This window comes from Ptiloglossa arizonensis, chromosome 9 (assembly GCF_051014685.1).
Source record: "Ptiloglossa arizonensis isolate GNS036 chromosome 9, iyPtiAriz1_principal, whole genome shotgun sequence".
Taxonomy (NCBI): Eukaryota; Metazoa; Arthropoda; class Insecta; order Hymenoptera; family Colletidae; genus Ptiloglossa; species Ptiloglossa arizonensis.
The window spans coordinates 10565423-10579254 of NC_135056.1; the positions used below are offsets into that span (position 1 = coordinate 10565423).

The 13832-nt window shown below is 37.6% G+C and overlaps 1 protein-coding gene across 1 annotated transcript; it reads left to right on the forward strand.

The window, feature by feature from the left end:
* The first annotated feature begins 8668 nt into the window (after positions 1-8668).
* Positions 8669-12575, forward strand: LOC143151108 (phospholipase A1). The gene is made up of 2 exons (XM_076319928.1): positions 8669-8975; positions 10038-12575. Exons 1-2 carry the CDS (start codon positions 8669-8671, stop codon positions 10805-10807), a joined length of 1077 nt encoding a protein of 358 aa, XP_076176043.1. The 3' UTR covers positions 10808-12575.
* The last annotated feature ends 1257 nt before the right edge of the window (positions 12576-13832 follow it).

A 13832-nucleotide genomic window follows, 5' to 3' on the forward strand; every position in this document is an offset into this window, starting at 1 on the left:
ATTTCGGTGAATATTTGTTCATTTTCGCGATTGTTACTGACATTTATGCATGTTCCCAATATTGATCGAACAATGTGCATCTTATTTATATATTGCAATTAATTAAGAAACATATAGAAATTGATTTTGATCGATACTCGATGTTAAAACGTGTTTCGTAAAGTTTTTAAGCATGGAAAGTAACAATTGTTCATTAAATACATTAATTTAACATTTGTTTAATTCTTATAATTTGCACAATACGCGTAGAAGTTGTGTTTTTTACATAAAAGTGCCGAAATTCAATTAATCGCTTTTTTAGATAGAAAAATCATCGCGATGAAGACTTGTGAATCGATAATCGATACCTGTAGCCTTGAAAATGTCAGTTGGATCTCAGCGAAAAATTCCTTCGCGAACAAAGAATATTTCAACGAAATGATATTTTCAACCATTATTTATATTAGAACATTGTTAATAATTGTTTAATCTACGGTCCTACGACGGTTGTTAATAAATATGATAAATAAACATCGAGATATTGCGAAATCTTCGAAGGCGAACGATTTCGGTGAATATTTGTTCATTTTCGCGATTGTTACTAACATTTATGTATGTTCTCAATATTAATTGAACAATGTGCATCTTATTTATGCATTAAAAATGATTAAGTAACTTATAGAAGTTGTTTTTGATCGAGATTTATAGTAAAACGTGTTTCGGAAAGTTTTAAAGCATGGAAAGTAACAATTGTTTATTAGATACATTAATTTAACATTTGTTCCGTTCTTATAATTTTCGGAATACGCGTGGAAGCTGTATTCTTTAAGTAAAAGCGTCGAAATTCAATTAATCGTTTCTCTAGATAGAAAAATCTTCGTGATGAACACTTGTGAATCGATAATCGATACGTGTAGCCTTGACAATGTCGGTTGAACCGCAATGAAAAATTCTATCGCATACACAGAATATTTCAACGAAATGATATTTTAAGCCATTATTCATACTAGGACACTATTAATAATAATTTAAAGTAAGATCCTATGACAGTTGTTATTTATCATAATAAATTAACATCAAGTTGTTCCTAAATCTGTAAGGGCCAATGATTATAGTGATTGTTTGTTCCTCTACACGATTGTTATTAACACTTACGCATGTTCCGGACATTTATGTTACAATATACATCACTTTTATTCATTAAAGATTATTCATTCGCGTATACCAATTAATTTTGATCGAGCTTTAAGGTAAAGGAATGTTTCTTAAAGTTTTAAAAGATGGAAAGGAATAATTGTCTATTAGATATATCAATTTAACATTTGATTAATTCTTGAAGAAACAAAATGAATACCTCCTTGGCGATAGTATTTTCCTCATACCAAAGGTTGCAATTCAGGCATAAATTTTAGGACATGTTCGATTTTGGGACTCTTGATGTCAGGAGTATACGATATGCGAGGAAGTGGCACGATTTCGCGGATTCTTGGAAATGACGTCAAATTCCATAATTAGAATCTTATATTGATGTTTATTTGTCATAATTATTAACAACCGTCGTAGGACCATAGTTTAAATACTCTTTAACAATGTCCTAGAATAAATAATGGCTTGAAATTCCATTTCGTTAAAGTATTCTTTGTTCGCGATGGAATTGTTTTTATTGAGATGGAACCGACATTGTCAAGGCTGGAAATGTTTATCGATTCACAAACGTTCAGCAGGATGATTTTTCTATCTACAAAAGCAGTTAATTGAATTTCGGCGATTTTAAGTAAAAAATACAACTTCTACGCGCATTGTGTAAATTATAAGAATTAAACAAATGTTAAATTAATTTAACTGATAGACAATTATACTTTCCAAGCTTTAAAACTTTACGAAACACGTTTTTATTTCGAATCTCGACCAAAATCAATTTCTATAAGTTACTTAATCATTTGTAGTGCATAAATAAGATGCATATTGTTCGATTAATATTGGGAACATGCGGAAATGATAGTAACAATCGCGGAAATGAACAAACATTCACCGAAACCGTTCGCCTTCGCAGATTTCGCAATTTCTTAATGATTATTTATCATACTTCTTAACAATCGTCGTGGGACTATAGATTAAACAATTATTAACGATGTTCTAGTATAAATAATGGCTTGAAAGTCATCACTTTCTGGAAATATTTGTTAGATCGAACAAAGACAATCGAAGTAACCGTGCGATAAAATAAATGAATATTTCTCCACATATCGAAATTATAGTTGGTGTATTATGCATATATATTCTGAACGCTCAGTGACACACATATGTCACACGGCGATGAAGTGAGTTGCCATCTACTGGAGAATAGGTAAACTACACTTATGGTGTGAAAACACCTGGCGGAAAAACGCTCAAGTTTGTCCAAGAATTGTTCCAATTTCCACCAATAGATAGCGCAACGAGCATAAATTTACCGACATTAAAGATAAGTAATTCAATTTGTATGATATTCCCTACTGTGCGATAAAATAAATAAATATTTCTCTACATATCGAAATTATTGTTTGTATGCATGCAAATATATTCGGAACGCGCAATTCCAAACATTTGTAACGTGGTAATTATATGGGTTGCCGTCTCTTGGAGAACATATTTGTTAATTTTCGCGATTGTTACTAACATTTAGGCATGTTCCCAATATTAATCGAACAATTTGTATCTTATTTATGCATTATAAATGATTATACTTATAGAAATTAATTTTCATCGAGATTCAAAGTAAAAACTCGTTTAGTAAAGTTTCAAAGCATAAAAAGTAATAATTGTCTATTTAGTGCAATAGTTCAACATTTTTTTTAATTGTCATAATTTACACAATACGCGTAGAAGTTGTATTTTTTACTCAAACGTGCTGAATTTCGATTAATCGCTTTTCTATAAAGTAAAATCATCGTGATAAACACTTGTGAGTCGATAATCGATATGTGTGGCCATGATTTCGAGCTATCAAAGATTTTTTTAAATGTATAAAGGAAGGCTAGAATGCAGAGAAATTTCATTACGCTGATTTCGTTTAACTTTACATTTATTCGAAAGATGATACATACGAAACTTTGTACAGAAATATTTATTTATTTTATTGCACGATAGGGAATACCATACAAATGGAATTACTTATCTGTAATGTCGGTAAATTTATGCTCGTTGCGCTATCTATTGGTGGAAATAAGAACAATTCCTCAACAAACTTGAGCGTTTCTCCGCCAGGTGTTTTCACACCTTAAGTGTAGTTTACCTATTCTCCAGTAGATGGCAACTCACTTCATCGCCGTGTGACATATGTGTGTCACTGAGCGTTCGGAATATATATGATTACATGCAAACTGTAATTCCGATATGTAGAGAAATATTCATTTATTTTATCGCACGGTTACTTCGATTGGCTTTGTTCGATCTAACGCAAATTTAAGCAATTGTTGGCTTTTAAGCCATCGTTTATACTAGGACATTGGTAATAATTGCTTAAAACAATGTTTCTACCACGATTGTTAATGATTACGATAAATAAACATCAAGATATTGCGCAATCTGCGAAGTCGAACGGTTTCGGTAAATGTTTTTTCATTTCCGCAATTGTTATTAACATTTACGCCGGTTCCCAATATTAATCGAACAATGTGCATCTTATTTATGCATTACAAATGATTGGGTAACTTATAGAAATTGATTTTGGTCGAGATTCAAAGTAAAAAGTGTTTCGCAGTGTTTCTTAGAGTTTTAAAACATGGAAAATAATAATTGTCTATTTGGTAATTTAATTTAACATTTGATTAATTCTTGTAGCTTACACAATATGCGTAGAAGTTGTATTTTTTACTCAAAAGTTCAATTAATTGATTTATTAAATAGAAAAACCGTCGCGACGGACACTTGTGAATCGATTATCGGTATGTATAGCCTTAATTGCCGAGGTATTAAAGATTTTTTTAAATTATAAAGGGGACTAGAATGACGGGATGTTAAATTATGCGACTGAAGGATTATACTCGGTTTTTTCATTAACGTAATTCGTTTCTCGTAAATCGTTTTTTATCATAAATAAACAAGCTATTACAGTACTTGAAACGCTAAGATTGAATCAATTTTGTGTTATCGAAACACTGTCTGTTTTATGAATAAATACATCACTTTTAATTTACATCACATACAATGCTCTAATTTAATAACACTTGAGAAATTCTGACTCTACATTGTTCATTGAAATAAATATGCCTTTTGCACATGTTAATGGTAAATGACTTGTTTAAATCTGACATCAATTGATTCACGCTAGGTTTGCAAAGTACTGAGATTAATTGTTTGTTTATGTAACAAAACGATTTAAACCTGCTAGGATATGCATGATTTTGCCATCTAATGACATAAATATGCATTATTTCTCGACAAACTTGGCCCAGTAGCCACAGATAACGCTACTTGTTCATTAGGTAAAACAAATTTCTGTTATTAAGCGGTTTTGTAAGCAATTGCTAGAAATCCTTTGTACGTATATAATAATTTATATAATCTTTTACGAGAGTGTAAAAATTTTATTTTGTTATACATTATGTATATAAATTTAAGAAAAAGTCTTCGTATTAAATTATGTATGGTACAATAGTGGTTTAAAATTATTGATAATAATAGTTTAAAGGTTTTACCATGCAGTTCCCAAATTAATGAAAATCAATTTAGCTTTACAATTACGCATTCAGATATGTTTGTCTATATGAAAAATCCATTTTAATTTGCTAGAATATGAATATAGTCCTTGTGTCGGAATCTAGCGGCATAAATAAATATTCATTCTCGACAAACTTGGCCTAATAGCCACAGATAGCGACACTTGCTTACAGGTTCAAAAGATTTATTTTACTAAGTAATTTTGCAAGCAATTGTCGAAAATTCTCTGCACCTTGTCTAAGCTGTATTGTGGTTGTTTTTAATAATAATTTTTACAGCATAAAACAATTGTTTAATACTGCCTAACGAATGAATGATAAATTTTGGAAATTTCCATTTACTAGTGTTACTTCGAATCTTGATCAAATTATAAAAGTTGTTATTATGCCCGAGACGGCATTTAGCTTATAACAAATCAAGTTAGTAATTTATTGTTCACAATGTCGAAAGGATAATCATTTTCTATTAAAATAAACGAAACCGTATTAAAAAGTGATGATTTTTGCATAAGTTGCAGCCATATTACGAAACCCCCGCACTCTGAAATCACCTCAGTTTTCGTCTTTCCTTTGTTACTCGAGTACTGTAGAAATGGAAAAAGGTCTCTTCAAAACCAATAAAATTTTACGAGGACATCATTTCAGATCATGATACACCCACACCCGTAAGATGAAATGACGTAAGATGATTACAGACTGGACAGAGGTCTGCATTATCTGCATAGGTAATATATTAACCTGTGGTCTTTCTTTTGCTTCAGTCTGTATAAATATCGAAACTCGGTTAAAACGAAGTCGAATGATATCACTCCTACTATATGTCCATATTTAGAGAATTGTCGTTATCGTTGAATCCATTGCATCCTCGTTACTCTTAAAAATATAATATTATAATGTGTGTAGCTGATTTATGTACGACTATCAATACCAAAAGAACAATTTTACATAACATTTTGCAATCTCTCCGCGACAATACAGTAGAGGTATCATCTCATTCCCAATTTCAAACAGTTTTGTAATTGCTCAAACTGTTAAAAGAACGCGAATGTGTGAACGATGTTAAACTAGCAGAAGACGTTTTCAGAAAAGTAAATAAGATTCTCTGTTCCAAATAGCTTCTACACACCCACAACTCCGTGGACTTTCACTTCCGTTACGATGAACAGAATTTGGAACTTTCTCTTTAAACAACGATTATTCGATTTAGTCGTTTCGCATTATGAAAATATTGCGACTAAGTTCATCGTCTTATAAGGAAATGAAAAATATACTGTACAATGAATATATCATTCTATTATGTAATAATAAATTTGTTATAACGTATAAAGCTGTATTCCATATTCATAATTCTCGCCTAATTTGTATTCCGAATAATTGAAAGATTAATACCACGACCATTAGAGTAGTTGTAAATTAGGCATCGGAAGTTTCTCTTCTCTAATATCGCTGTTAATCGTTCGTAAATCACTCTATCTGTATTTTGCATTATTTTTATGCGTTTTAGAAAAATGTTTAGATAACTTATTCTTTCATTTGAGAACCAAATCAGAGAATTATCTTTCTTTAACGTTTTTAATCTTTTTCTAACAATTGGTGTCTCTTAGATTTGTTTTAAACGATTTAATTAGAAAGGCTGTAATTCTTGGTATTTGACGACATCGTAGTCATAATCATACTCCGTGATACATGCAAATTACTGGTAGTCCCTGGCCTGCTCGATCGATCGTATTATATTTTCATCTGTGATCGAATGAAAGTATAAGATTTTCGTAAAGCATTTAATCTAATCGTATTAATTTCTATTATTTATTAAAAAAGGATAGAATTGTTTATAAAATATTCTGTTTGCATCGAGTACGACTCTCCTTGAAACATTGTCCTGGAATAATACAAATTTCTTTCTGACATGCAGGAGAAGTTATATAATGTAAAAGTAAACAAAAACAGACATGTAGAACGTTAATGAAGCACCGACTGTTACAATCGGATCGTGACATTGATTTTTCACGCTTTCCGTTAATCTATAATTAAGATATAATCTATAATCGTTAATATATAATCTAAGTTCTTTTGCGCGATATTTCATAAATTTCTCGTCGATTAACAAATGATTTCTATCTTTAAGCTACTACAAGTTCGACACGGAACTGTTACGTAAACGAAAAATAAACTACAAAATTGACGAATCTTATGTTCTGCCTAATAACCTGTGCAATTAATATATTCTTTACTTTATTACACCATATCTTTCATCGTTCAGAAATTGCAATTTTCAAATTAATTACGCAAAAATAGCAAAATAATTCGAAATCGTCGATGTTGCCGCAAATAGGTGAGAGAAATGAAAAATTCCACCAAATCGATTTGTTATTGATTTTTATTTTTCACGCTTTCTGCCAGTGCCCTCGTTTGCATACGATGATTCACGAGCAGACTTGCTTTCTTTACTCTTGAAATTGAAATTATTACGTATACTCGAAACACTTCGCGTCCGTTGAAGAAAGTCACCCTTTTTGCGCGTCTGCTAATGCCTTCATTAGTCTTACACTTCCACAAATAAGAAAAAAGTATTGCCAATTTCGAGGTAAATTTGGCGCCTGTGCCAAATTTTCACTCATCAGAGTTTCTAGAGGTGTCCTGATGCACTTTCGCAACTTTCCCATGAAATTCACTCTTTTCGTATTCCAGTAACCGTTAGCAGTTCAGCGAACGGAAAGAGGAACATGTAATGGCAAATTGAAACACACGATCGTTGTTCAATACGTAAATGTTTGAATAGTATCGTCGTCTTTATTTACACGTTTAACAAAATCTCATGGTCTTCGTGTCGTTGTACCGACATGTGTCAAGATTCGAGAATTCTCACGCTTCAATCTCGCTAAAAACCTCAATTTGACTACGAATTTAAGAAATCAATTTGCATCCAAATCCTATTTACGAGTCGATCGATAAAACGAATGAACGATGGACGCGCAAAGCTACGGAATTATTTCTTTCGAGGAGTCGTTTAAATGGAAATTAAATACGCGAAAAATAAATAATTTTTTCTTTATTTGAAATGGAATGTATTTATCAGCCACCGAGGCAGTTTGAAAAAGTCCGGTAAACCTTCAAATATTTTAAATGTTAATTCAAATCCTTGGTCACGGTGATTTTTAAATTTGTTAGGAACGCGTAGAATCGATAAATTAATTTAAAGAAACTAAAGTCGAAGCGAAAAGATTTGGAAGTTACATAACAAAATGTTCCCTTTGTCGCTCGATACTAGTCCGTTTTCAGTGAAAAAAAAAGTAATTAAGAATACAAAGCCAAATGCGTTCAATCCACTCTATCTAATGAAGTTCTCTTTACCTCCTGGTATACGATAGTTTCCACAGATAAGCAAAATTTATCACCGGATAAAAATTTCTTTCCGTTCGTTACTCGTTGAACAAAAAAATAGACTCGAAGTTGTACAATATTTCACATTTCGCGTACGGAGAAAAATTGAACCGTCCGATCGAATAAGCGAGGTGAATAAATCGCTGTACCGTGCCATTGGTGATTTATTATTATTCGTATGAAACTTACTTAAATTCCACAGTGTCGGCGTTCGCAAAATACGTGTTTCTCTGCTACATCGTAGCAACAAGTTTTACTCCTCGATTCGTTCAAATTCGTGTCCTCCGAGCTATACTTTTCGCCCAAATGTTAATATAATCGATACTGGGTAACGCAAACTATTCGCATCGAAAGTGTCCATTCCGAAACGGAGTGGACGAACGACGACCTTGACACTTAATTCACTTTTATCACGGTTTCACGTGGTATCGACGTGCATCCGCGAAACGCGCGCCCCTCCTTTGCTGCCCTTGAATCCCCTAATTCTCTAACAGTCATCCACACAGGTGAAAAAGGTGGGAGTTTGACGAAGGACATAGCGGCGTACGAAGTCGTGCACACGATCAGTTCTCGTGTCGCGCGGCAAGACAAACGTCTCGTACAGCGAGATGCTTCCGTCAACGTTGATGTCGTTGTTCCTGACGGCGTTGCTCCCCGCGATCCAGGCTCTGCCGAAGCAACCGCTCGGACCGATCCAGGAGGCGATCCAGAACGGGATAGCGGCTCAGTACAACAGGGAGAAGTGCATTTGGAGGCGAGGAAACGATCGTGATTCCTGTCCCGATCCCGATGTACGAATCTTCCTTTACACGAGCGATCGACCGAGACGCGAACTGGACTCCGTGGAGTCCGATTGGTTGCGTCAGGATTACGAACCGACCAAGGAGAACGTTCTTCTTGTTCATGGATACGCAGGTGCATTTAGATACGTAGTGCATGCACGTCAAACTTTGGCCAAGAATGTGTGCCAATCGCTCGACACGGTTACGTTTCATCCCCCCCCGGTCCTAGAGATCCTCGATTCTTCTCGAAATCGTTCTTTTATTTGCAATCTAGCGGAACTGCAACGGTTCGATCGTGACGCTCGGGAGGCGTTAATTGAATCGTGTATATCGACGGGATTTTTTGTGTCGATTCGTTTACAAATGTTTGTACAATTTGTCGTTTGAAATTTCGTTCAAAAGCGTCGCGTTGGACAATGTTCCTTGTGCTTTCGAGTCTTCCGTTTTCGCACGGGCTTGAATTTTCAATCGTAGCACCATCCTCGAGGGTGTTAAACGTAAAAGTGTTCGATCGTAATACGTCGGTGATTTTTCTTTTAAAAAATCCTAAAGATTACCGGGATACGAATCTCGACTGCCCCCAGAATCTTTGCACCTCGATGCATTGACAATAGTGCTGTTCGAATACTCGAAAACAACGAGCCGAGAAATATTCGATTCGACCGACCGAGACACTCCGAGAACTCGAAACAACAGAACGGTTGGGAACAATCGAGTTGATCGAATTGTTACGATCATTTAGCATTTTTTATTACCAACTGGAAAGAAATTATTCTTATATATATACCAATGATGTGTAGCTCTCGTGACGATCTAATTTATTTAATCACATTTGATACATTGTCTGTTATAAAGGTAGTCATATAGCAGTATCTTAGACTTGTAGGTAGTCATATAAGTACCTTAAACTTATATAACGTACCTATACTATGACTTACTCGGAGTAATCGTATTCGGTAGATTCGAGCTACTCTATTCTTTCGAACTAATACAAGCTACTCGATTCTTTCGAAACAATACAACCTACTCTATTCTTTCGAAACGATACAAACAACTCGATTCTTCTCCGCCGTTGTTTAAACGTCTCGTTCGCGATAAAAAAATCGAGTCTCGCCTTTCGATTAAAATTCCAAGCTGCCCGTTCGATCGAGTATCGTGCCAACGCTGATCGATGAAAATTCCCGGTCGTTTTCAGGCGGCGACGACACCCTCCCGATATCCGTGCTCCGTGACGCCTACATACGAAACGGCAGCTACAACGTGTTCCTGGTCGACTGGGGTGCACTGTGCGCACCACCCTGCTACCCCGCCGCGGTTGCGAATCTTCGTCCCGTGGCACGTTGCCTGGCCGCCACGTTGACCACCTTGCGAAACCTGGGCATGCCGATCTCGAGGACGACCTGCGTGGGACACTCGTTGGGCGCCCACGTCTGCGGGGTCATGGCGAACTTTCTTCTGTTCAGGATGCACCGTATAATCGGTTTGGACCCGGCCAGGCCTCTGCTGCGTCCCGGTTACGTGAACCGATTGGACAGCGGTGACGCGGACTTCGTCGAGGTGATTCACACGAACGCCGGTTACTACGGGGAGAGCGGTCGTATGGGCCACGTGGATTTTTGCGTGAACGGTGGCAAGGTGCAACCGTTCTGCATGGACAAACCGAACGATCAGCTGTGCAGTCACGTCTGGGTCGTTTGTTACATGGCGCAGAGCATCGACAACGGGGGCCTCGAGTCCATGGCGGAACCGTGCTCGAGGAGGTGTCCCTCCGGGCCCAGAATCGCTCTCAGGGCCGGCGAATACGTGCCCATGGGACAACACACACCACTCGGGACCAGGGGGTCTTTCTGCTTCACCGGTAAACGACCGCCCTATTGTCCTAAATACGGAAACGGCCGAGGCGATCCTAGATGCTGCCTGCCGGACGAGAAACAGAGCCCCGTCAACAACGACGAGAACGTGTAAATCGCGACGCAACGCGACCATCGCCTATGAACTCACAAAAATTGTGTACAAAGTGCCAAACTTTCAGTGATCGATCCACGACACTACGTTGGTAAATTGTCTGCAGGATTCGAGAACTAGACGTTTCGAAACGATTTAGCGCGAGGCGTACGGACGCGACGAATTTCTTTTTGTGCATTCGCGAGAGAAACGGACGCGTCGAGGACCCAACGATTCTCAATTGTCCATTCTTACGGTGGAACTGTCGATTGTTTCGCGAAACTTACGGAGATCGAGAATCGACTAGACTCTTCTCCCGAAGCGGGAACAACTTCTCGCGTTGTATAGCGCGAACGATAAAACCGACGAAGATTCCCGCGCGATTATGATACGGTTCGCAACAATCGCGGCCACCGGTTCGAAACAGTAGGTCGTTCTATCGCTCGGTAATTAGCGCCTACGAATCGACGAGGTGTCCGGATACTTCCGTCTCTCCCGTTCCACTTTCGGGCAGAGGTTCCACGGTCTCGAGAGAAGTATCGCGAAAGGATCGAACGACAATTTCTTTGCAGCTGGAGGCTCCGTTGGGGGGTCCCGATTATTTTTAACGGTACGATTGTGCTTTTTCCTTCGCGACACGGTGTTCGTTTAGATCGAAACGATCCGCGAGCACAGGTGTACGGGGACAAGTGGATCTTCGTACGGTACCGCGACGTGTGCACTCGGAACCCGGAATGCGATTGCGTATTCAGACGCGGTAGCCGTCGTCCGGAAAAATCTCGCGTTCGTGATCTACCGACCGATCGATCCCGTTAACCGCTCCACTGAACCGCCATAAATGTATTCGTGACAATGCCTATCGAACGGCCAACTGCTTTTTCGATCCTTCTTTGCGTACGTCATCTGCACGATCGATCAATCGCGATGACACGCGTCCTCGAGTACGTTTCGCGATCTTAACGCCGAAACGGAGCAAAACGTGCTCGATACGCGAATGGAAACTTTTTCGGAGACTGGAACGTCTTTCGAAATTCATCGCGAACGCGTACGTGTCGCAACTCGGCCTCCTCTGGGCCGCCTAAAACGCTCTCGGATTTATCGGAGCGACGCGTAGCATTTCGATTTCGAAACAATTACCACTATTCGTCATTGAAACTGAAAATTAACGTTCGAGGTGGATCGCGGTTCCGTAGGGTTGCTCCGAATCTTGTAAGAGAGAGCTTTAGGATGCGACAGGAACGTTGTCGCGAAATTTTCTTTGCATTGTTCGTGGAACGATATTGGACACTGTGACCAGAGTAGAGGTCACCGTGAGTAGAGCGATACAAATTTTGTGAAAGTCTGAATAATATTGACACCGTGCTAACAATGTAGAGAAACCAACGCGTTGTTCGATACGTACAATTTTCGTTCGGACGATACGTAGAGTATTCGTGTCATCATCTGGAGCAATTTTCTTATGAACGAAGTAACGTGAGATAAGAATAAAACGAGAAAGTTGAATCGCTGTGGTAAAATACGAATTCGGAACGAGTCGATCGAGGTATGGAAACAAGTAGAGATCGTTACGTTTGCATCTGACAACCTTTTCGAATCGTTCGGAACTATTATGAATATTGCGAAAGATTTGATCTAGGTGCGATAGAGATAGAGTACGTAATTGCACGCTGTCACGGTCTATCGTTTCGAAAGCAGACGATAGAGTCGATTAATTCGGAACGCGCACTGTTCTCATGCTGTATAATATGACATGTATCGTGTACAATACAACTAAATATACGATGTTGTGTTACTGCTTCCAAGTGTTTACAATTCTCCACGGAGAAACGCCTATTTTTCGTAAAAGATTCCCAACTTCCCTATCGTTTGGAGCGTTTGTCCAAAATTTCGAAATTTTCAAATAGCTTCCATCGTTCCAATTTCCATTTCTTTCGATGCGTTACAATTTCAAGATTTTCGACGTTCTCGAGGGTCAAACGTTGTATAAAAAAAAAGAAAAAGAAAGCTCGAAGCATCGCAACGAGTAATCCCGCTCGACGAGAGCTCGAGGATTCATCCTCGCGAAACAGCTTCTGTTGTTCTAACTTCCGCTTCGTCTGGCGCACTCACCGCCATCACAATATCGAGACTTTCGACATTCTCACGAGTCGTCGGTTCTACAAAAACTAGCGCCGAGCATTACTACGAGCAATTTCGCTGGAAGACTTGAAAGGGAATGTATTGAGAGGGCCTATCGTTATACGGAAGCTCGTTGACGTATCCAGACGTCTCGTCGAGTAGCCGACGAACCGGCGCCCCGCTGATTCAAAAGTGTTTCGGTAGACATTGATACTGGAAGTCGGCGGAATCCTCGAAAAGGCGACACGTAGACGCGACACGATCCTCTCCGACGAGAACTCGTGTCTCTGTGGATATTTGCTCCCCCCTCGAAAACCGTGGTTTCCCAAATTTGCCCGACAACGATACTTTCCTACAAGGAAACGTTCCACTCTTGCGAAGTATATTAATTTCTCGTATTAAACGCCGAGGATATTAATGTTACATTAAAAGAAAATCTTGATTATTTAAGTTAAGAGGAATTAGAAACGAAGGTGAACTTAACTAGTTAAAAAAAGAGAAAGAGAAATTAAATAGTTAGAAAGAGTTGAAGGAGAAGAACTCAACTAGTTAAAACGTGTTAGAAGAAAAGAACTCGACAATTTAAGAAGAGTTGAAAGAGAAGGAGAACTCAATATTATTAACAAATATTATTACCAATTGGTATTATTATCAATATTATTACCAAATATTAAGGTAAGAAGAACTTATTTCAACTTTTCTTAAATTGTCGAGTTTTTTTTCTTCTAACACGTTTTAACTAGTTGAGTTCATCTCTAATAATTGGTATTATTACCAATATTATTAGCAAATATTAAGGTAAGAAGAACTTATTTCAAAGTACTCGGTTTAGTTTTGCAATCGGCTGATAGATTTCGTTTCTTTGAAAAATGAAAATAGATTATCATCTTACTATCCAAACTGTAGAATGAAATCTAGTAAAGAGTAA

Coding starts and splice junctions, on each gene's coding strand:
- LOC143151108 (XM_076319928.1), top strand. CDS start 8,669: ATGCTTCCGTCAACGTTGATGTCGTTGTTCCTGACGGCGTTGCTCCCC. Junction 8,976..10,037: donor TCTTGTTCATGGATACGCAG/GTGCATTTAGAT, acceptor GGTCGTTTTCAG/GCGGCGACGACACCCTCCCG.